The 26,101-nt window shown below is 37.9% G+C and overlaps 1 protein-coding gene across 1 annotated transcript in view; it reads left to right on the top strand.

Moving 5' to 3' along the window:
• Positions 1 to 6,853: 6,853 nt before the first annotated feature.
• Positions 6,854 to 26,101, top strand: part of LOC107186019 (octopamine receptor beta-3R-like) — an 82,692-nt gene continuing 63,444 nt past the window's right edge. Inside the window, exons 1-2 of the mRNA XM_015573812.1 lie at positions 6,854 to 7,498; positions 11,962 to 12,199. Of these exons, the coding sequence (XP_015429298.1) occupies positions 6,854 to 7,498; positions 11,962 to 12,199 (883 nt within the window). The remainder of the gene's footprint in view (positions 7,499 to 11,961; positions 12,200 to 26,101) is intronic.

The raw sequence follows: 26,101 nt of genomic DNA, 5'->3' as shown, positions 1-26,101 counted from the left end.
TTTACTGAGCTATTACACGTTTTGCATTTTATAAATAATCTTTCAGAAACTACGATCAGAATAAGTAAGTATTTTTATAAAAATTTCAAGCAAAACAAAAGTAATTGCAATTTCAACAGCTGTTTTGTTGTTATAATTAAATATATGCAAGTATTAATCTCAAACCTCCCTAAATTCGACAATGAGGTCATTCATTGGTTGGTTTACCCTACAAAACAAAACCAAGGACTCGAGCGGGAGCTATCGAAAATCTGGCCGGAATGCACCGACATTCGAAACCCACAAAGAGAACGAAATTATATTTTAAACGGGCGATTATTAATTGCTGGGGGGCCGTCGTTTCTTCGGCCCTTTATTTTATTCATGCATGGAAATGTATTCGCGTTAACTCGAGAGTCACGCTAACGCGCCATGCGATTAACACTCGTAAGTACAAAAAAGAAAAGGAGAGAGAAGAGTGGAAAAAGGAACTTCGTGTCAGCTGCGGCAAAAATTTTTTAACTCTAGACGATTACGTCTCCCTGCCCCACTCCGCGACAAATGGAAGGGAACCTGTAATTAACCTCGCTTATCATGAGCTAATTAAACGGAACCGTTGATGTGTTCGTTTCGCGGCCCCCAAGTAAATTACCATTGGCCCGAATACTGTAAAATTAGAATTGAATCTCGTCGGGTGGGACGTTAATTAACATCCTGTCCGTTCCCGTCTAAACGTCCCCATAACCCACTTCTTCCGGAAGAAAAAAATAAATAGTCGCGGTTAAATTGTGTCGCTTCACACAACCGCGCTTGGTTCGGACCGAGAAAATGGTGGCCAAAAAGTCAGTCCAATCAGTCTATATTTCTATGTCTATGTCTATATTGCTTCATTTCGCGTCCCATTTCATATGTATTTTTTCTTTGTTTAGTTCCGAAACCTGTTGCATTTCGTTTCAGTTTTACGCTGTAGCTATGAGTTATTGTTAGATCGTGGATGTTTATGGAAATGAAAATTTGTTTGGGTCATTTTATAAGAGTAGGAAGTAACGAGAAATTAATTTTTTTTACTGGGGAATTTAAAATGCAAAATCTTGTGCAGTGTTAATTAACGATTCATTTCTCTTGTATTTTTGCATGTATACGAACCTTATAAATTGGTCCACAGTTTGCTTCCATTGTAATTTAACGCGTTGCGTGTTTAACTGGAATATATTTTATGTTTTAAAGTAGTGTGTACCTGTTAAGTCGCATAGGTTTCATTAGTTCGAGATTATTTCTGCCATTTATATTAATGAATTCCGTAGATTGTTATATTTAGGGAAATACAATTTTACTCTTGCATGTTTCAATTCCTGGTATAGTCCTTTAGTCAGAAGGAGAGAAAATATTATATTATAAAACACTTACGACAGGAAGTAAACACGAATCTTACTCAGAGGTTAAATCCAACTCGCGCGTATGGCATTAAAGATACTTCTTCATTGACAAAAATACAAGAAAATCTGTAGAAGTATATATCAAAGACATCCAAAATCAGACCCACACTAAAATAAAAATTTTCAAATATCACAAAGTCCCCCGAGTGTCAAACAGAAAACCTCCAAAAAAATGTTCAAAAATCTGATACCGTATAAGACACATTGACAAAGCTAAATGGTATAAGTATAAATTTCAATTTCGGCCACAGTTCGACTTGCAACCTCAGCACAGTCACTTGACATAGCATCGAGTAATTTTCTTGCAATTTTCCGTCCGATACGCCGCCTCGGAAGGTCGTAGGAGCGGAAAAGTCAAAGCCTCGTTCCGGAAAAGGATTAGCTCGGAGGAACGCCGTCGAGCCATCCGAGCGCAATAACGGAAACGGGCGGACAATTCTGTCCCGGGGAGAAAATTCAGTTTCCTAAAATTCCACGAGGCGCCTTCCGAGCCAAGGAAATTGTCCTCCTCTTTCAACTCCCGAGGAACGTAAACAAGGAAAATTCCGGGTTGGTTCGTGAACGGTGCAGGGTCGACGAATTGAGACGACTCGGTCGACGACGACGGCACGAACGGAAATCGTAACGCGGAAAACGTGGCCGTCGGCGAAACTGTTCCACATCCATTCCGGCTGTTTTATTCTCCGAATAACGTCTATCGATTGACACACATTCCTTTCCTTTCCTTTTCCGACGACCACGTGGCGTGTGGGCGAACAGCTTTCCACAGGCCTCGGAGACCCTCCTGCCCCTTCCCACCACCCCCATTCCACGATTGATCCTTTACTCGCGAGATTGAATTTCGTCGGGTTTACGCGACGACATTTAAATGCTTGGATACGTAAGTACCGTGCACACATGGGTTTCATGGGTGGTAATTTAAACGGGGACTGCATCTCTGAGTTGAACAGAAAATTTGTGACAGGCTGAAGTATAGTAGAGGCCAGGATATAGCGAGGGGTCGTAAAGTGATGTGTCGAGCTGCGGTATTTAGGAGCTGTATCCTGCGATCTGTTGCAGGGTTATGTACAATATGAATGATGATTTATGAGTAAGAGTGTTTCACTTGTAAGCAGAAAAAGTGGAAATATTAATTACTATTTGGAATATTTGGAATACACTAAATCATCGATGAGTGTTCGAAGACTCTTCGGCACTGAGTGTTCAGACATCATCCCCCAAACAAAAGTAAGAGGGGGAGGGGAAATAAATTATGCTATTGGCATAATGTGCTAATGCATAAATAGCTAAGCAAATGGTGGGACAGTTTTTAACCCACCTAACCCTAAAGAGTTAAAGCTTGTAAGTGGAAGGTATCTGTCGCAGCTGCAAAGACAGCAATGGTTAAGTCTCCGTTCAGATCTCTTCTTCCTTTCTGAGTATGTTTTAGAATGTATTTCCTTGATAAATGTCAGTTTTTATACGAACTAACTTCAATTATAGTTTCGTTACGCTGAAGATCCGTTCGAAGACATAGTTGACCCCTTTTCCGCTTTGACGCGATAGCGTTCGGGTAATTAAAGGGTCTAAGAGCATGGAGCAACCCCAGAATTCAGCGGACCCTTTCATTATATCCGGGTGACATGCAGCGACGCGGCCACTTCGCATTTCCACGACGAAAGTATTTCACCGTCACGCCGCGTAATTCCTCGGTCCTCTTGTAATCTTCCCCCGGCAAATATGGTTCATCTTCGTGCAATCACTTTTTAAGTAGAAACTACGCCCGTAGTGTGCCGGAGAGAGCAAAGTTTTTTCGCCATGAGTAAGAGGAACGGCGTTAAACCAAGCTTCTTCGGGAGGATGAGAGCGATTTGTCATCGGTGCAGTTTGTAACGGAAGTCTGTCGAGGTGAGAACAGGTCGTTCGGTCAAACGACACGTTTGTTTCTTGGTTGTTGTTAGAAAGAGGCTCAAGGGATAGAGTTTTATGATCATCGCGATTTTTTTGCAAGCTCGAATTAAGATTTTTCGTGGCCCAGGGTTATGAAACTTTCGAGGGATTTCTTGGATGAAATTATATTCATTTTATTGTGATGAAACATGTAGTAAAATACATAAATATTCAAAAATTGAAATTTATTCTAAATAAAATTAAACTTAGATTTTTAGTCAGAAAGTTTCGTAAGTGGATATCCAAGACGAGTTTCCTTTTCTCCATCAAAGACTTTATTAACCCTTTCGGAACTAGCACCGGTTATATCCGGCTTCCACTAAATGCTTCACACTGGCTAGTGCCGGTTATATCCGGCATTCACTAAATGCTTCACACTGGCTAGTGCCGGCAGCGTTGCCGGGAAATGTGTTACCGTATGGCGGTATCTATTTATCATATATCATATATCTATGTATCAACGAAATCCTATAAAATTTTACACGGACACATTGGGAGCTCCAAAAATGCGAGACACTCTATGATGTGCACTAATGGCACGACGACCCGTTCCCAGCGGCGCACCGCCCCCCAGCCTCGCCGTCGCGAAAGGGTTAAAATTGGCAAAGCCTGAGAATTTTGTAAAACTTTATTGGAATATTTATTCTTAATTTTATTCCAGTTTTTCACTTGAGCCACAAATGCATAAAATTCACAGTGTAGTGATTATCTTCTAAAAAAAGTATTAAAGTGTTTAGAGTAAGTGTTAGTGTTTGACTCAAAATTTATTTATATTTATCAACGATAATTAAGGAACACAACACTTTTTATGAACGACATATCTTTTACTCGTATTTCTACATACTGAAAATATATTTTATATATTTCTTTATATTTTTCGGAGTAAATAATACATGTCTCTTCCATTTTATTTGAATATTCGCATATGCATGCGATAAAAGAAAGTAACATTTTTTAAGTTCTTAACATTTTCTCTGTAAATGTATCTCTTTCTGTATTTCTTTATTTTATTTAAATTATTCCATGAAATTCTCGATAATGTCTATCGATTTTTTGCTCCAAGTTTTGAATTTCGAACAGTTTCCACAGACTTCGATATGCTCCCTTAAAAATTCTATTTCCGAAACGATAAATTTTTCATTAATATTGTAGCTGTACTTTCTTCGCTTCGAAGTTATACGCGATATCTTTCTTGCGGCAGAAGAGAAAACGAATTGGTTTCTTCGAAATCCTATTTCCGGAAAGTCCCCAGAGCTTCAACTTGTCATGTTGCAGAAATTATTTCGTGGCTGTTGCGTCGTCGAAGTCGAGTATACGAATGTTTAACACTGTTTGCGTTGCTATTCTCGAGGACGCATCAATACACCTATGTTTGCTTATTTTTAAAACAGAAACATGTGCTTTCCTCTATCTGACGATAAATATTTTTAGGATCACTATTGATCAACTTGATTTTCTTCTGGACAGAAATTCTCTAGTTTATTATTGAAACAGCAGTTAAATAATCTCTTAGGAAGTCTGAAAAACATTGTCCGGATAATAGAACGTTCCGATGAAATAATGTTCACAGAGCGTACGGATAATGGCCGTGACGATAATCGAGGTTCTACTGTACATTTGATTCCCTTGAAAGTCTTTCGGTGTTCACGTTTGTAAAACGAACGAAACGGCGAAGGAATATTTATTTCCAGGGTGTTAGAAATTGTCTAGGCTTTCCTTGGACAATTTTAATATTGAAGATATTAAAGTTCATGGTTGACAGGATCCCCGTGATGGGTGAAACGGCTTTTCCTGTTCGAACTGTCTGCCGGATTGCATCTCGGGGGACAAAGTGTTTGCAGCCCTGCAAATCCGATGCAATTGCCGCTGCACCGGTTCTAGCCTCTTTAATCACCTCGCTCGCTCCCTGAGCATATGGAATTCGGTGATTAATATTTCTTGGTAGGCATTGTTTGGCTTCCTCGACTTTGATAAAGTGCTACCAGCGTACACGTTTCCGAGGAATTCCTATATGCAACGTATCCAGGTCGATTTTATAAATCCTTTGGTCTCTAGGCAAGAAAATGACGATCCAGAACTGTATATTAGGTCCTTGGTTAGGGTTTCGTCTACTGCTGCTATTTTAATTATGAAGATGGTATATTGTGTACGTGATTTTTAGAAGTATTTGATATATGGTATACTGTAGTATTTACTGAAAAAGGACGTAGTTATATATAATCCAGTTGTAATTCGTTGTATGTGGTCCAGAACCACAGATCATTTGTCTTTAGGTATAGCTTTTTTTTTCCAACTAGTGAAGAGTTACATAAATTTGATACTTGTTCCTAGTTGGCAAAAGAATATCGAAAAAATCAATCATAAAATTGAATTATTGAGGAAAATGTAAATCTACCTTTCTTGGCTGTCTTCTATAATTTCACTTTTAGTTAACATTCTTGGTTTTCGAGACTAGTTTCACTAATGGTAGCATTGCTATTAATGTTCGATTAGATTAGATTGATACCGTGTTGGAATAAATCGACTTGACCCACACAAGTCGATCAAATAATTCCTGAACAAATAGCATTATCCAGATTTCCGCGAACAAACGCAAGAACCAGCCCTCCCAATAATCTATCGATTGCCTGTATCTCTGAATTACAGGGGCTGCGTCGAATGAGAAGCAAGCGGGATTAGGCTAATGCCTTCGATAGCTTTTGTTTAAACCGATAAACAACCCAACCCCAACGCAGAGGCGAGACTCTAATTTTGTACAGTGTAACCGTACCATTATCGTCATTGATTACTAGATACTGATGAAATATGATGAGAAAAGAGACATTACATTTATTAACAAGAAACTTTCTAACGTGAGACACTATTGATCCCAAAGGACTTCAACAATGGGCACTCGACGACCATCGACTACAGACAGAATCACTCAGTCAACGATCAGGAACTTCAACCATGTCGTCAATCGCAAGAAGACACCTGGCCATCAAAGAAGGTCCCACCTGAGGGCCGAAGAAGACCACTTTCTTTCCGTCAAAGAGTATCCCGAGTAATCTTAAAAATCTTCTTGATCAGAACTCAGATCAATCCAGCTTAAGCATACTCTACTACCAAAATCATTAGATAAACAAAGAGTACCCAGAATCTCCAAACACCATAGGTGTCCAAAAATAGCCAAGCAGAGGATTATTCAGGAGTCCAGCCAAGTCTATCTCGACGGTCTGTCTGTTATCTACAGCAATATTCAACGAGCACCCAGGACTCTCTGTCATCTATAACAATAACCAAATAGTACCCAGGATCTACAAAGACCGTAAGTGTACAAGAGTGGTCAAGCAGGGGATCATTCAAGAGTCCAGCCAAGACCCTCTGTCCCGACACTCCCTGTTACCTATACCATCGACTCCCGAAAGCGTCAACGGTAACCGGATGAATCGTGACCATCATGGCCAAGGATATCCCGCAGCCATGACATCGTAAACCACTCGGGGATCATCCTAGACTCAGGGTCCACCATGTTGAACGTAATGGCAGCGGTGACGACCAGCCTGCCGAATCGAGTAGATCCGACGCCGACTACATCGAGCAACGCGAGCACATCGTCCAGCACCGCGGCGAACAACGTGACCTCGGTCCCCGTCGAGAATCCGACCGTCGAGAATCTGCCGGAGAACGTGAACGTGTTTGTGGTGGTGATCAAGGGTATAATCATGGGCAGCATAATCACGACCGCTGTGCTCGGGAACGCGTTGGTGATCGCCAGCGTGCGAAGGCACAGACGGTTACGTGTGGTGACGAACTGTTACGTGGTCAGTTTGGCGGCGGCCGATCTCTTGGTGGCGATGTGCGCGATGACGTTCAACGCGTCCGCTGAACTGTCCGGCGGCAAATGGCTGTTCGGCCGGTTCATGTGCGACGTTTGGAACTCCCTGGACGTTTACTTCTCCACCGCCTCGATACTGCATCTGTGCTGCATCAGCGTCGACAGGTACTACGCGATCGTCAGCCCGCTGGAGTACACGGTCATCATGAGACAGGGCACCGTTGGATGCATGCTGGGCAGCGCTTGGGTGCTACCGGCGCTGATCAGCTTTATACCGATATTCATGGGCTGGTACACCACGCAGCATCATTTGGACTATATGCTGAAGAATCCTGACGTGAGTATCTGTGTTGCTTGTTCCCTCATTGTCATCGGGTTAGGGTAGATACCCCTATAACTGTCACCTCAAAAATTAATGTAATTCTTATATACTTTAACAATTCATTTTGTACGTAGGTTGAATAGTAAAATTGCAACTGTTTCTTTAGTGTGATTTCGCCATCACTTTCGTTTTACTTATGTCATTTACGCCATTACTTACGTAGTCGTATTTTTAACGCTCACATTGCACTTTCATTTTTCAACATTAGTTTTTGGATACCAGGTACATACAACTACATGTATTTCCTTGTTTTTATGTAAATCAGAGCTCCAATTTAATAAGAAAAGTTTTTGTTCACAATTCTTTGTAGGCTACATTTTTATTAAGTAAAATAAATATAGTGATAGTAATTGGGACATTTACCCTATAAGGAGCAATAGACGGGATTCAGTGAATGTCTTAGCTCGGTAGTTTCTCTTTGTGCTGTACTCTACGTATCTACATTTACTATTATACTTTAACTATACGTTGCAACTATATACAGCCAGCCAAAACAGATCATTTTTTTTAAGAATGGGCCAAGTGACTTGAATTTTTGTTTGACGTTAAAAGAAATAGTTTACTAAATGATGTGTAAACAAAATTTTGAAGTTCTGTTTTATAGGGTGTGCGGATACTTTCTTTCCCCACTGTATATTAAGTTAATGCGTAAGAAATTACGTTTTTCCGGGGTTCGAATTCACCGGGTTAATAACACCTATTAAATTTTATCCGATCTTCTTTTGTTTCAAACTATATTGAAAAAGAGGAGATACGCTTTAATGTATGCGTTGAAGGTTCCTCGTTTAATTTACTAACAGTTAAAATTTGGGGTCAGAAATGCCTGAAACCCAGGCAATCTGTATACAAGCGATCAGCGTAGGTCACGGTAGTTACGACGCGAACAATGGCGCCATGTGAAAAAAATACACCCATGCTTCTAAGTCGAATATGTGTTATGTACCTTTCCCTTTGTACAATCCTACTACCTGGAGGTTATTTGGGAGCATTGGCGACCCTGTCGTAGAACAAATAGTATTATCTCCACTCACAGTATACACATTTTTTTTTTTTATGACAACACAGTTAAGGTGTAACACATGAGTTTTACCGGACAACATCATGTGGTCTGTAATAGTCCGCATAATGCGCTGGTTTTTTCCTGGGAAGCATCAGACTACCCGTTTTTCTTGTTCTCCTGTCCTTTTGCATGGGATTCAGGTAAAGTTTCTCCAGTTCAACGGGAGTCGTCAACGTGAACACATCTAGTCTGTAGAGAATATTCCTCTTCTTTATAGTATCAATATAATGTAGTTCAGTCCAAGTAATTTTATTCAGTGTTTATTCTGTGTGTGTGCATCAAGGAACGAACTAAACGACGATTCGTGAGTGTATTTTTTTTCATTCTATAAGTCCTAATTGAAAATTATTCTTAGTATAATCGTTCATGCATTTCCTGAATCGACGTGGACATTGGCTACCTCTGTGAGTCCCGAACGTTACAACGTCAAAGCGGTAACAGCGTCGAAAAGTAATTCTGTCGAATTGTGATAAGTCATTCCTGCCCGGGCGAGGCGAGTACCGAATTGTGAATGTCGATGATAATTCCTCGGGGGATAAGAGGATTTGCACAAGGGTCTTCAGGCGATTTGCATACGCACGCGTTACGGGCAAATCGACCAATCGTGTCCTCCGCGTCCCTTGGTCCCCTTCCGCGTAACTTGCACTATTGTTTCCCCGATTGGCTAATTTGGTTATGCATGGCGGGACCGATGCATCATGGGAACACCGACCCCGTTGCGCGTTCGTGGCGCCGTTATAAATCGCGAAGTAACGGTCATTTAGCACGGGAGAATTGAATTTCCATCATGAAACATCGATTGTTCCATATTCATACGACTGCAAATACGTCTAGGTGTACGGGGTGCCACTTAGGTTTCTCTTTTTTACTATTCGGTACGTGAAATGGTAATCGAAGTCGATCGTACGCTCGCTTACAGGGAGTTTTTTTTTGAGGTTATCTTTCGACTTATTCAAATCTCTGCGATCCCAGGGAAATGAAAACCAAGAGAATAGACAGTTTGTCGATTCGAAAAGAGTTCTTTTGTTGAATTGATAACTACTTCCGGCGTAGATTTCAAGGTCATTACGTAGAATCTCGTGTAAGTTATAGAATAGGAAATTGCAAAAAAAGAAGATAAAATAATATAGAAACTGGGGCGACTATTCCAAATATAATACGCTGTTGAAATTTATAAATGATAATAATAATTGTTTTCAGCATGAAAACTGTTATTGTCTTTGAGTACCCTAATACAAAGGTAATTATTGTACAGACTACAGTTGTTTCTCTTTGTTCAGTCAATCAAATGTATCGTATACTTTGGACTTGGGATACACTTTTATTAATTTTTCCATGACTTTAGTTCTTATCAAATAGCTTCTGAAATGAATATTTGCATAAACATTCATTTCGAGGAATTACCAGTAACTTTATGTAATTTCAATTTTTCTGTGTATCTTAACTGCTCCGTCGCTCGTTCTTTTTCCGTTCATCAAAATTTCCCTAGGATTCCATTCGAATTAAAGTAAAAACGCGTGCCGTGTATTAGTCGATAACAACGGAAAATGGCATTACCTAAGTAGAATTATTCATTAGCCTAATGGAACGCGATTCCTTGCTGTATCTGTACAAGATAGAAACCTCAAGTCTCCGTAGCCACTTCGTAACTTCGCTGGCCAGACAAATCCAATTTATGTGTCTTCGGCCGGTTGTAATAAAAATAAACTTGCGTGACAGGGCCCAAGCCGATGCTCAGTTTCCCGATGAAACTGGCTTAAACCGTAGCTTCGATTTTCAACGTCGACCCGATGTAAATTCTCCGATTTTTCTCCCATTTTTAAAAATTCGAAGCAATTATGGAATTTTTTTCACTTCGTTACAATATTCCGTAGTTCGTAATAGTTCACTCGTGATTAGCCTCGACGACAATGCTCCTGTATTTGTTAATTTATGTTAATTCAGGGTACCGTGAATTACACATGCCTTCATTACGGGGGATGTAACCCGAAGGCAGTTTAATGCAAATTGCGAATGGTATGATACATTGTTTCGAAATGAAGTTTACGTAAGCCCAGAGGGGGGCTTCATCTCATTATGCCCCGGTGGTTTAATAAAAATTCTGCATGCACGACAGAACTTAACGACCACTGCCAGACGAAATTGGATTAAAAATTCCACTTAGACTGTACGGAAAATCGAAGCTTAATTATGAAAGGAATTCGCATATGTATATATTAAGAATAGATCATTAAATTCGTGAGTTTTCATCTTTTTTTTAACAACTATGATTTTTTTAATATTTTCATATTTTGTATGAAATTCAATTCGTCTGAACCTACAACGCAAATTCCGTTGAGATTATGCTTAATCCGACAGTTGTTAAAAATCGGCCTGAAATTTTGTTAAATTATTATTCTGACTTAATAAGACATTTGTTTACTAGTTTTATGTTTCCTGTTTGATTGACAGTACGTTTTATCATGTAATATTATAACAGTTAAACACCAGGAATTCGGTTTATTGGTTTCCGTAAGCTACTTAAAGCAATCTCTACGCCAAACTCCAGATTACATATTGATCGTGGAAAGTACAACAACGGCTGGTAAACGCAACAAAATGAAGATTTCAAGTGTCTGTATGCGCAGAGCAATCAAGAATTTCCGAAGTTGGTTTTCATAAGCTGCTTAGGGCAACATCCCCAACCACTTGAAGTAAACTTGGTATCGAATAACATTTAGAATATGTCCATCAACAATTGCAAGGCAACATGAGATATAAAGATCCAAAGTATTTTCTAGATAATACATAGAAGGTAGTATCAAATAGGAGGATAATATAAACGGTTTAAAATTTATGAGAGGAAAAACCAAGGATATAAGTACATCTGTGAAATAGGGTTCCACGCGCACAGACTCCAGAGTATTTCAACGATTATTATCGCAATCTTTATATATTTTCTATGTTAATTAGATTAGACTTCACATTTAAGATATCAAGCAATACATACGTTTCAAAGAATTTAACGAGTATATTAATTATAGAATCAGGGTTTACATTAACGGAATCCGTCATGTATATTAGAATATTCCGAGAAACTTTCATGTACTCATTGTAGGTTTCATTATTTTGTTCAGGTTCGGTGTCCATCGTGAGGATCTTCAACTCTTTTCTAATATTTAACCCTTTAACTACAATGCACATCAAGTACATATTTACTTGTATATCAGTAACGAATCGAGAACCCTTAGACGTGTGTTTAGCCGGTCACATGGACTTAGCTTTCGCGTTATTTATATTTTTAATAATTGTTATTCACGTTTTAACATTCATTTCCACCTGACCTTATTCCCCACAATGATGATCCCTTTTGTTTCAGGTCTGTTCGTTCGTGGCGAACAGGACGTACGCGGTAATAAGCTCGTCAGTCTCATTCTGGATACCTGGCCTGGTGATGATAGTGATGTACTATAAGATTTACAAGGAAGCAGTCAGGCAAAGGAAGGCGCTCAGCAGGACATCGAGTAACATCGTTTTGAATAGCGTCCACCACCACAGGTCCTCGACCAGGCAACACCATCATCAGCAGATGCTGCTCCAAGCGGCGGCCGAAACCGGTGAGCTTGCACACTATACATTGACCATATTTCAGCTTGTTCATGGAGTTTCCTGGCTGCTCACCGCGAGCGGAACGCGTCCCCATCTAGCCTGTCTCTCTGAAAACCGATTTCTCCGGGAGCACCCACAGGTGTCCGGGGAGTATCCTTTGTCTTTTGCTCTGGACAACCAACTTGTTGAAATGGCACTAGCCTCTTTGGAGATTAAAAATGAATTGCACTCCTGGGTTGTGCTGACATTTTGGGAAACTGTGGAGACATTACTATGGTTCTTATGAAATAGGTGAAGACTGAAGGATAGAAGTTTGAGACATTTTGAGGTACTAGATCTCATTTGATCCATAAATTAAATGATATTATGGCACAGTTTCGGGAACTTGTGTTGATGTTATATTATAGAGACAGGCATATTTGCAGTGGTGTTGGTAAACTACTTTTTGCTTTCTTAACGGTTTGGCATATTATTTGCTGATGTGGATAGTCAATATAAACAAATGTTTAAATGTTGGTGTGTTAGTTAGAGAAATAAGTGTGGATCAATTGGTATACAATTTTGAAAATACTTATAGTATAATCGATTGTTGATATTAGAAATTTAATATTGATAATCTTGGGTCCCGATTCTATTAATTATGAAACAGCTAGTTCTGTAGGAACCCGATTTTTTTCGTTCTTAAACCTTTTCTGTAAGGAAAATATTGATTGAACAGTAATGATTAATTATACGCGTATCAACTCTTAGTTCTATTCCGTCGAATGATTAATTTTCGACTTCAGTAATTAACGAGAACCGGGGATTATGCGAATATTTCGCGCTGTCACGAGAAATTCGAAACGTTGGACAATTTTGATGCGAAAAACCGCGAGTGTTAATTAAAATTGATTACAAAGCCCTGCATGATAAAAATTCACGGAATTCCGTTTCAATAGTGGACACGTTTGTAATAAAACCTAATTAAAATAATGCCAGTCTTTTGTCGTCGGTGGTTTTGAAATTTCAACAAAATTGTGTATGTCAAACGGATTAAAAAATCTTTGTTTACCTGAACGAAATGTTTATTAAAAAGTTAAGAAATCAAAATATGCAAGTCGATATTATTATTTCGTATTTCCATGAGGAATATGCACATTGCGAATTGTCCCATCTTTTTGGGACCCCTTGTATATTACTTTTCACTGACATATTTACCTATTTATTTATACACTTACGAACGTATCGTATGCATACTCTCCGTAACAACATCACAAATAAGTCCGAATATTTTTCTCAGAATACTTAATTTTTCTTATGCTTACTCAACTAAAATAAAATTTCAAACCACTGCGGACAGCGTATCGTTATGTCAACACAAGCACAAAGCATCGAAGTAACAATAGGGTAAAAGACGATCTCAAAATTGGTGTCTTCGTTTTTTTTCCCGCGATATCGACTCACCTAAACTCGATTACACGAGACGTAATCATTCGCCGCGGTTAATCGTCTTACGGTCTGCGCGCGCGTCGCCACCGGCGGTCTTCAGCCGCATTTTTCAACGTTCTAATATCGTCGTCCTGATCGCAATTCTTTCTAATAACGTCGAGTTGCGCTCGGCCACGAGGCAGCCGTGAAAGAACGCGGAAGCGGGCGGCGGTGAACGCTCCCGTGAAATCCTCTTATCTCGTTAAGCTGTAATACCGTGCGCGTAAGAGCCGCTCGTGCCTGGAATGTCGAAGAAAATGCAGTTTCCGGCTGTCTTTTCCGTGCATTTTCGTTGCGGGCCGTATCCTCCCCTTCCCCCCGTTGTTCGACAACCGGAAACAACGCTCTTTGGGATTCTTTCCGGTCCGCTCGACTCGCGTGGCGCCCTCGTTATTTTCGTTGTTAAATTCTGCGACGGTTCGAGGGAATTCTCCTCGCCGTTGCTCTCGAATATCACGGGTGGAATGTATTCCGTGAGAAATAGGGCGGCCTGTGAACCGCAAACCGAGTTTCATGGAACCAGTGATTTTAATACGTACAGGAAGAATCAAAAGTGAGTATAACCAACTCTGTTTTTACACGATAGATACGTTTCGGAAGAATTTAAGTGTTAAATCAAAATCGTGTAGAAAAAGTTTCGTATAAAAACATAATTTGGTGTATATACTTAGAAAGTATGGAAGTTATTCATATTTATTTCTCTCAATTTAGAATCTAATATTTCGCACGGATATGCTCTACTAAATCACTGTACACTGCTTTTATCTACCAACTATACCATTAATACTTGTTTCGTGGCCTTTTAAAATACATAGCGAGAAACTAAATTGGAACAAATAAAACCATGCATTTAGCGCAGATTCGCAGAAATTGCAATTTCGCAACTTTACTAATGAGATAACGTCATTATTATACCATGTATAGTAAATAAAATGTAGGAACACTGTTGTGTCTGATTTTAATTTAGACGTATTTTAGCAAGATTACATTATTTATTCAAATAATATCCCAGGGAATTTAATTATTCAAAATAAAGGGGGATAGCAATTAAGGATATGAATATATTCATTTTCGAATGCAGTTCTCTATGTCATAGTTTGCCATCTTTCATCTATTTACTACACGCAATTATAGAAATTCTGTAATATCATATTTGATCATTTATACAAAAGACCTACCGTAGATTAAACTCTGGTAAATTAGTGGTAGTTTAAAAATTTTTCTATTGACTGCTAATATTTACGTGTTCTGAATGCGAGTCATGTATGTAATGGTAGAAATAAGCAAACTTCCACAATTACCACGAGAAATCTCACAAATAATGCTCTTTTGGAACAAAAAACGTTCACTCATACCCTCACACTAACTTCAACTGATTAATTTTTTTATCGTAACATGAACTAGAATATTAATACTGTCTGTTAGTTTTCATTACGACTAAATCGGGCCTCAGAACTTCGTGTTATAGACGAATGGAAAAGTATCACGTGGTGTACTAGTATATTACGAACTAAATGTGAGCAAAGTTTACCCTGTATGAAGAATTCAACAGCTATCTCTAAACATTTGTTCAGAGTTTATATAATAAATACTCGAATATTTGATGTAATAAATACTCGAATATTTAATATAATAAATACTCGAAAACGTGGTTCTCAGTGAACATTCGGACAATGTTCAATTGTAATTCGACGTTTTCGAATGCGTCTTCTGCATGCTATACCCACACTAACGCGATGTGAATGATTAGTTCCGGTCGTGCCGCCGGCTCCGAATGCGGAAAAACACGTGAACATTGAAGTTTACAATTGCATTTTGATCGATAACCGGTTGCGGTTTACAATTAAGGGCTGTCGATTGAAAGCGGTTGAAATGGTTGAACCGATTAAATGGGATTTCGCGGTCTCGTGATAAAATCGCGGTTTTCGGCTATTTTCACGTCGGCATCGATGGGAACGATAATCGGTCCGGTATGACTTCCGGCAATTACCTGCCACGGAATGGAAAAACTGATCGATCCCTGGAGAACCGTTCGTGCGTGATCTCGGAATCATCCCATATTAAACGCTGGAAAAAAAGATTAATCTTCTTTGGTAATATTTTAACCGTACCACTATTCTGAAATTTGCGCGATAAAATACTTTTACGGTGTGCAACTGGAATTGGTTGTATTATCATGAAATCATGAAACGAGTAATTGAAATTCAGATTTTAGTATTTATTGTTAACCCTCAAGTACGTTGGCCAAATCCGGCCTATACAACTACACCCGCGTTTGTACCCCGCCCAGTGTAGTTAAGGGTTAAATTTATATTCGAAGAAGTAAAATTGGGTAATATGTAGTGTTTTTTTGATTTTAGTTTTTCTTAACTGTGGCACTGTCAGCCTGGAATGTATACTAAATTTAATTTTATACTACATTAATACAATATATGTATAATACAGTACATATAACACATTATAATATGAAGTGTATAGCAACTTACAGCCTGCAGATGTTTATGCACTTATAGCATTACCTAGTCCGCAAAACATGGTGAAACAAAGACTTTAAAAAATTTCGTAGTATTATTTTATTATTGATGACATATTAAAAATCTTAACGTAGGAGATCAAATTTTGTTGAATTTTTATTTTGATATATTAGTATCCAAAATTGTCATTTTGCATAAACATCCGTAGTCTAATGACTTAACACCAGAATGACCAAAGCAATCAAAATGCATTTTCTCAGGTACATTAAAATTTGTATTGCAATATCTAAGTGAAGAAATGAGTTAATTTATAAATTTGTATATTTTCAAAAGTTTGTAATATTTATTGGTTCAATACAGATAGATTTACGTTTACCGTATGTAGTTCCAGTGTTAAAGGTCATCTTGAATCCCCACAATAGCATTCGTACCATCTCAATTATTGTAAAATAAGAAGTCTGAAATCGGTCGTTTCGACTCCATTTGAGTTCCAGTGGTACGAAGGTATTTTATTTCGTTGTAATTTTGCTTTTACCTTATTTAATGTTGACTTTACATTTCGATTTGGCACAAATTGCCTCTCGTTCAAACGGCTTACCAAACACATTAAAGCTAATGAAATAACACGAAGCGTATTCAACAGTTCATTCGGTGGCCCTTGCAGCACCAAATGCGTGACGCATCAAAGACCCACGAATCAAAGCAAATAGAATTAATTTCCAATTAGCCCCTGAATGCGAGCGGGGACCGTTTCACAATTATTTTCGCGCGGCCGCTAATAACAATCAATCGGTTATCGGCGGTTATCGGAGAATCCGTTTGCATAATATGGTAACTAATATAATTGAACGTTGAATCTCGCCCCCTGTCGTGCTTACATTCCTCACCATTCACATGCAATCGTGTTCTACGGTTTGTACTTTACTCTTCTTTAATTCCTGTGCCTTTTATATCTCACATTAATATATTTATTCATAAATATACCTAAATAAGGTATATTTTTTCATTTTAAGTATTGCTTTCCTGAAAATCGAATTTGAAAATTAACACATGTATTCATCATATGATAGTAAGCAGAAACGGAATGCAATGATCAGACGCGCTAGTGAAGTCCTATTAAATTGCAGAGATGGGCAAATTCATTATCTAGATAAAGAGTATCGGATAACGAATAAAAGATAAAAAAGTACTTCATCATTTTTAATTGTTTACACATGGAAATTCCAATATTTATAATAAAGTAATACTTCTTTTTGCCTGAGTCGACATTTGCCAAACAATTATTTAATCTCATTAACCGGTTAAAACAGATTGATGCCCTTAGATAATTCAGTTTTTCACTATGTATTATTCGAATAAAATGTGCCCAACTCTGTTAAATTGCACTCTCTACTTAAATTGCCCTCGTGATTCTTTGATCTTGGATAATTGTCAATTACTCGAATATCGACAATTCCATATGGCAAAATCTGTCACAGCATGGGAAATGTCGAAACAAGTGGCTATATTCCCGAGACATTGTATGTTACGTGTTCATCGAGACTGTCGATCAAAAAAAATTTGTGAGCAATTGATCTCCCTTGTCTGAATGGTCCCACGTCAAAGCACTCTCCAGCCGTCCTCCCTCACATGGTAGTGCCAGTCCTTCCGAATAAAAGGCTTATAAAACACTTTTCAGGGCAGATTGTTTTGTTTCCGGCTGACGTGGAAAGCGAGAGTCGAAGCGCGACGGCGGCGGCCCGTTAGTTGACACAATCGAATCGCGTGAAGCATTTGCTGATCAAACGCGGCTCCAATATCAGTCGACTGGCACCGAAAGGTCGCTCGATCGTGAACGAAAAAAATGCATGTACTGTAAACTCTCCACATACGCCATTAAAAGCGGAACGCGTCGAGAATTTCGCGGATGATACTTCTCTCCCCATTGTGCACTTTATGGTTCCTATTGGATTTCTACTCGATCATTTTTTTTTATGGGATTTTTGGCCCGTTTGTTTTTCCTCTTTTCACGAGTACCATTTTTGCTCGGTAAACGTTGTCGGATATTGAACAGATTAAATGAATTGGTAAAAGATAAGGTATATGTGCGGATCTAACGACTAAGTGGTGGATTTTATGCATTTATTGTGATATATAAAATTCGAATCACGTTTGATAAGTTTTTGGTAGTATTCTTAGTTTCAGAGAATCTTTAACCCTTTCGTTTTCACTGTTGCCATTTGGTTACGGATTATAAGTTCTGAAGGAAAATATTAGTATCAATTTTTCTCATATTTGTGAGTATATAGTTACTTTTTGAATTGTATAGATTGCATGACAGAAATTTTAATGTGTATTTGAAAGCTTGTCGATGAAATAAGATATTATTGTTCTTTGTTTCTTTCTTTTGCTGGAATTCAAGGGTTGAGCATTGTTAGAAATAAAATAGAGCCTTGTATCTTGAATTTCTTTCAAATGTTTTAATAGAGTTTTAATGATCAAAGGTGAGAAAGATGGGTCTTATCATTAATAACTTTATAATGTAACTTGTTATACATAACTGCGATAAAAGTGAAAAAATTGCCGAATGATAACGACTGAAAAATGGTATTCAACGTTTTCAGAGTGTTATAATGTTCCTACGAAGCAATCATATGTCATCTAATATAGACAAAAACATGACAAAAATTTGTTTGACAGTTGTTAAATAATTCCAAAATGAAAGGATTAAAAAAGAAAGAAATTTCTATTTTTACTGAAAATAGACGATGATGTAAGACGATGAAACGTGCGTGATAAAAATGACGGTTGTTCGGGCTGAGAACGGTGAACAGGAAAGTAGGCATGCTTGATTTCGCGTCACCTTTAATGACCGGTCATTAATAACAGCGTGGTGGGTACGTGTCGGAAATTTACGAGCGCGCCTGTTCAACTGCAGTCGCAACGAAATTACGAATCGACTGCAAGCCTTGCCCTCTCCTCCGCCCCCTCAGGCTCGCCGCGGGGTGAATTTGCCGGCTAGCTGACCTTGACCCTTAAACGTACCCTGTCATCGCTGGCATTTCGTTCTGGCAAGGACAACGATTCAGAAAAAGAGGGGTGTGGGGTGGCGGAGGGGTTGCGAGTAGCGATGGTCGCTCGATTCTCCTTTTCAATCGTGAATTCATCTGCAATTCCATTTTCATGTAGGCACTAGGGTAGTTTCAACTTCCCGGTACTACCCAAATCAACCTTTACTGATTATGATTTTTTTTTCAATTCTAGTTAGAATTCATGGAACTGGAAATAGTTGCTTGGGAATCAGAACAAGAGGGAGGTTGCGAGTATCGATGAATGCTCGATTTTTTCTTTCATTTCTAATTCCACTTCCATGTAAGGGCTGGGGTTGTTTGTACCTTGTATTGTCGAAATTAATTTCTATTGAATATATTTCTTTTTGTTTCGATTCGAAAACACGATATTTTTGTTTTTCAAAATTACTAACAAAAACAAAGTACCATCCCCCAAAACAATAGACAAGCTTCTCAGCCGGCTTCAACAAGTAAAAACTCGTCGGTTGTTTTGGGGTGGTTATAAAAAAAGTTGCTTCTTTTCCTTGAACTGTCTTTAACCAACTGCTTTCAGTATAATGTTTCGGATTTGGTTAGATACAATTCAAGAGAAAAAAGTCATTCAGAGTTGGTTGGAGACAGTTCAAGAAGACAGTATTATGTTTCTCTTAATAATTTTTTAAGAAACAACATTTGATGATTGAAACTTTCTGAAGGCCACTCAGATGGGTGACCTTGACAATATATGTCAAGGTCAAGGTCGTTGGTCATTTTACTGATCAACATTATTAAAGTACGATACTAACCACTTTTTGATAATAACTTTTTTACAAACAACGATCCCTAATTAAGATCTTCATAATAGTACTCAGGGTGATGAGAAAAACAAAACAAAAATCATGGAAATCTCAGGTGGTTTCCTTATTGTAAATATTTATCAAATTATTTTATTATTTACATATTACAGACGAATATTGTGAATTTTTATAAATATCCACGGTTTATTTAGTATGCAACAACCTAATAGATGTGAATACGGTAGCTGCTGGAGCCCGTCACTAGCCCCGAACGTGGGTCGCCAGTAGTGGCGGATCGCATAGATCAGCCATAAGATTTCCTGTGTCTCAAGCGGCGGCCTTGACCTCGCGCAATCCGACATCATCGCCAGCATTCGGGTTGAATGGTGGTTAGCAGAATGAAAACGAAGGGTTGGGTGGCCGTGGAAGGTCAGGGCGACAGTTATCCTCAGTTTATTCGTGGATCGTTGCGGGGGCGAGGTTTATCTCGTGAAAAAGTTGTGTAATGTTACGCGAGCAGAGGGTGTTGGGATTTTCTCGTCGAAGGACGATATTGTTTCAAAATTTTATAACAATATTACAGGATAATATTTTGAGAAATCTTGGCTGTAAATACATTACATGCACCGTTATTTAATAACATAGTGTTATATTAATTCCAATATTTTTAATATAATAATGCCTTGTGCAGTAATATGCGTATGTATTTGTTGTGTATGAATTCTGATATGGAAATGAAAATGTAATTGAAGTTAATGGAAATGTTCAAAACAGACATTATGTACGCGGAATTTAGAATTTTCTGTACAGATAAAATGCAGAGTACAAGTAACGTATTGAAATTGGTACACTCGATAAAATCACACGATATCTAAAATAAATATGAAATATGCACAAGAACAAGTGTATCCATTGATTAATGTGCTTGCAATTTCCGGCGTGCTGCTTTTAGAAATGAAGGAGAACATATTTAACTGAATTTATACAGAATAACACTGAATGGAGTACAATCAATAAATATATATAATTTCGAAAATAATAATTGTAAATTACGCGAAACAGGTTGTTTATATTCAGACTACGGAAGCTTATCAAATACAGATCTTTCCAAAGTAATTTATATTAACCGAAATGAAAGAGAATCACATTTATTTTATTACGGATTTTATCACCTCATTACAATCTATTAAACTTTTCAGTGGACTGAGTTTTGATCAAACTTGTATTGTTACAAATGAATAAAATCCACTACGTGGATTTTAAAATTAAGAGTGTGTATACAGAGTGAATCTCGCAACACGACGGTTTTAAATAACTTGTAAATTGTGTGTAATTCTAACTCTGTAGTTGTTAATTTTTAACCCTATTTGGTTAATACTTATTTACACAGAATTTTTCAAGCTGTCATGTTGCGAGATTCATTCTATCTGTAACAGAATTGTGCAAATGAAAATGTATAATTGGCGTAAAAGAACAAATTTCAAGTAAATTAAAATACTTTCGAAAATGAGTGAAAAACGCGTGCAAAGGATAGCTAAATTCATTACACTAATTTCAAATTAATTTATGTAATTTCAAATTAATTTGAGTAATTTCAAATTCATTCTCATTTTGCCTGAGAAAGTCATGCTTTTGTTCAGTCCTCCAGTTAGTCCTTGAGCGTGTTGATGTAGCAAAAGGAATCGGCGGAGAGCACAAACAGGAATTCCGGATTCCGCAACAATTAGCAAAACCGTCAGCGTCGGACGTTGATAAATTACGGTACACACTAATCCTTGGGGAGAGTGGTAGTGTTGGATTATTCATACGTTTTCACAATAAATTGGTCGGTTCTACGTAATTCGTCATTGTTTAAGCAAAGTACCTTGCCACTGTGGCCATTGTTCCCTTCCAGGGTTGTTTTCGATGGTATTTTTGCGAACATTTCTTGGTAATAATTGAAAAACATTGCAGGGGAATTTACGTGTTGTCAACGAATGGAGACAACAGAATAATTTAATCCCTATTGTTTACTGTGTTGTAACGATCTGCATTTTGATCCTCTTATGACTTTTGTGGTTATTTATTTGCCACTAATCGGATGTACTCGGGAATAAAATACGAGCTTCGTTATGTGAAAATAAGTCAAAATTGCATCAATGAAATTTTTTCGTGGAAACTTTAGTTCCTGAGAAAATCGATTTTGAGAATCTCTTCGATACTACTTGGCTAATTTGTTTGTTCATTATTTACCGTTTCTACTTATCGTAAGCACAAATACAATTTTTAACAATAAAATATACAGTTCTTATAAAATTTCACATTTCTTGTTTCGTATCAGGAAATCTTCAATGTCGATTTTATCGAAATCTGTGCCTCGCATGAAAAACATTATTCCACTTACTTTCGATTTATCTTTGCACAAGGAATCAATTGCCACCTCCATGTGCCATAATTTCTACTGCACTCTGTATTTAAAGACACTAATATTATAACGAAACTTCGAATATTTATGTGAATGTCAATCTTTAAATGCTAACTTACAGTTACTGCAATCCAATAAAAATTAGTTTATTAAACAGGTATATACCTCTGACACCGTAAAAAAACGGGACTTTTAGAAAAATTTCTCGAACCTCCCAAAGGAATGAAATTAACAGATAAAATCTAAGAAATAAAAAGCGCGTTAAACTTTTTTTCAACCGTCTATATTGAATGTCAGACGATCGAATGTGCTATAAACGGATAAAATCTGCCGTCTAATTATAACAACGACGATAAAAGGCTCTCGGACGGATTCCATCAACTCTCCAAATACTTATCCATGGTAGTGTACGCTTGATGCCTGAGCACACAATACTCGAGTATCAAATTGCAGGAACGGTCTTTTCTCGTGAACAATTAAGATCGACTCTCCGCCCTTTTCCCACTTCCACCCCCTTCCCATCAGCGAACCACAGGGATAACGTTGGTCGACAACGTAACGCTCTTGATATTTACAGCAGACTGTTTTCAAATATGTATATCGCTTTATACTCGAATTGACAAGTGGGACGATCGATATTCGACGACGGTGCCGCGAATGCACGCACCCCCTACCCTTTTCGTTGTGCCAGTCCACGGTTCCGGAACCGTATCCCTCGAACGTTTCGGGGGTCCAACCGATCCAAATTAAATGGAAATAAATGTGTTGACTAGGTAGCAGATTTTAGACTGCTGATGGTAGCGAAAATTGATCTCATATTAAGAAAACAGGGGGAAAGCATTATAAGCCCATTTTTGATGCTTTTTTTTTATTTTTATGTTATATAGTAGTTAAAAGGGTTAAATATGGTGTAGATTAAGGGGAAAACAGTCTGTCAGGTTCGAAGGTATACGCCTTTTAAAAATAGGTGTACATGGAAATAAATCCATTTTTGTTGATTCTCTGTATTTTATGTCATCTACAATACTAGCAGAGGGGAAGTACTTTAATGTGACATAATTGAAAAGAGAGTCAACCTGTTGTGTTCAAAGGTATAAGCTCCTTAAGAATAGCTTATAACAAAAGCAAAACATGTACATACAAAATCTTCGAATTGAAACTAAAATGCATAAAATTCAATATTAAAATACCTTCTATATGGCTGTTATATATTTTCATTCTACATATTATATTTTATTCTTGTAATCGTTTGGACATTTCAAACGCGCAACTAAAAATTTCGAATCTGATTTCATAATTTAATAATTTCAAGTAGTCTTTTATTCTGCGGTAAAGGGAAAATTACCAGAATATCGCACGGTGGTCAGAGAAGAAAATTTGATCGTGCTACGTTTCATCGCAGATGCGTACGTGACTTTCGTTCTATTCTACCGAACGATTCATACCATACTTTCAATATTTGCGTCCGCGGGTGCTTCGTTTAAATCAATAATATTGATTGCACGCAAACACACCGGTGCGGAGCTTAATCAGCGCCATTCCAAGCCGGAATCAAATGCGGTTCCAAAGCTCATGAATCTTGCGAACGTCCTTCTCTTGTTTGGAAAATCGAAGAAGAATAGGATTTCGTAGAATTGATAAACGATTTCTGCATTACACTTAATAAGATCTTTTCACCTTTTCTCCGATTATTAACTTATAATCACCTGCAAAATATAACAAAATTGTTAACCTCTCAAAAAAATTGACAATTAGTTTAACCCTTGTGAAGTGTTAAAAGATTCGGTTGATTCAGTTAATAATTCCACAATATAGTAAATGCTTGATGAGTGTTCGATGGCTCCTCGACACTAAACATTAAGTATTTCATAAACTAATGGCCATATTTGACTGAAACAAATACTATTGGCTTCAGAATTCCAAACTCTATCGCTGTGCTATACCTCATGAAAAAGACAGAGTTACACCTGGGGACGTTTCCTTGTCTGTGCCGAGGAGCCTTCGAGCAGTTATCGAGGATTTACTGTATAAAAGGTCTCTAAGATACTAATGTTTCTCAAAGAAACGAAATTAATGGACAGAATAATGTAAATTATAGTCGCTTACTCGATCCTGACGGTCGATACTAACCAATTCAAATGGCTGATACAATATTTAAACTCCCTTTAAAAGAAAGAAACGAAGGAACCGTGCTTTTGTTCACTCGAAACACGAGCTTCGTTTTGTCGACGGGCTTCACCATTTCGCTCGGTGACTGTGGAGGTAACGTGAATTCTGCTATCACGTTCGAAAGTGTAAATTTCCGATGGACATTTATGGCCAGTATTTTGTGCGGCAAAGAACATTTACTTTTAGATTTCTATGCCCCGTCGCCGTCTTCGTTTCGTGTGTGCTTCGTGCTCGACGGAGTCGCGAACAGAATATCGTATCGTATTCCCCTCGAGAATCGTCGAACACAGGGAGTAAAATTCTCTTGTTATCGCCTAAGCGTTTCTTCTGACGTGAACGAAACTTTGTTTCCTCGGGGTTTAGGTAAACTAATGTTTGTGAACGAATTTATGTTCCTTTTTTCTTTTGTTGGGTTTGGTAAGGGGTGTCGGACACTGTATTGTCTGTATTTTGTTGTATTTCAGTCTATTTTGGTAGCAATTCTTACAGTTTAATTTCAATTATTTAAAAAGATTTGCGAAATTAATACTAGATTGCTGGGACATTTATGACTGATTCATAGTATTCTTACACTTCTGTATAGTTTGCGTAAATGGATTCAAATGCTGTTCGATACAATTTATTTTTCGTAAACTCCGATTTTCGTTATATTATATAAACAATCGAAATTCTACGTAGTTTACATTTACAGTAGAGGTGAGACTAACATTGCATCTTCAAACGGTTATTTATTTCTCATTTACCCAATAAGAAAAATGTATTTACTTTCATTCACATCTCACCTGAAAATTACAGGGTTAGATTTTTTTGTTGCAAAATGTTTGATATCAAGTACTGAAATTCTCGCGAAATAATACATTGCCTTTATTTTCGCGTGGTAATTAAATTTTCGTCGAAGTAGGACGGTTCCGTAAACACACGAATATTTAATACGTATAATTAGTTGATATTAATTACACGCGGATGATGAGGATCCAGAGGCCCGGAATTTGAGCGGTATCAGGAGATCGCAATTTAACCCTCGAGTAGATCTGCATCAGCATTACCGTCAAGAGGAAAACGAGAGGGGAGGATGGGACTAGGTCTGGGTCGCGGCTGTTTTCGAGCTCATGTAAGAGTGCGCGCGCGAGCTCGATCGGTTGCACGGCTTTGAATCTTGCCACTGCATTCGCCATTGACATCGAGAGACGCATATTCACAGTCGAAGTTTTTACAAGCATGCAACATCGCGCGGTCGACCTTACGCTCTAATTATAAGAGCAATTAGTCTCGTGCAGCACAGAGTATGAATTTTTTTTCCTTCTTTTTTTCTTATTAAATATTATTATGAGTCAGAAGTAGACTAGGGATGTTTATGAAAAAATTTTTGGAAATTGGAATGTAAAGAGAACATAGATACATGTACATTACAATGCATAAGTGTGTAGACACAGTATATTGTCGATATTAGAATGTTACTATTTTTCAGTAGATAAGACTATCGTTTCCGCTGCTATTTGCCGAATTGAGTAGCATTTTTGGATGATTTTAAAATATTACTAAGCTTTACTCGTGTTAATTCTTCTTTGGT

The sequence above is a fragment of the Dufourea novaeangliae genome, unplaced genomic scaffold (genome assembly GCF_001272555.1).
Source record: "Dufourea novaeangliae isolate 0120121106 unplaced genomic scaffold, ASM127255v1 scaffold54, whole genome shotgun sequence".
NCBI classification, from domain to species: Eukaryota; Metazoa; Arthropoda; class Insecta; order Hymenoptera; family Halictidae; genus Dufourea; species Dufourea novaeangliae.
The sequence above is the reverse complement of the archived record's forward strand: the minus strand, read 5'-3'. Positions and strand labels throughout refer to the sequence as shown.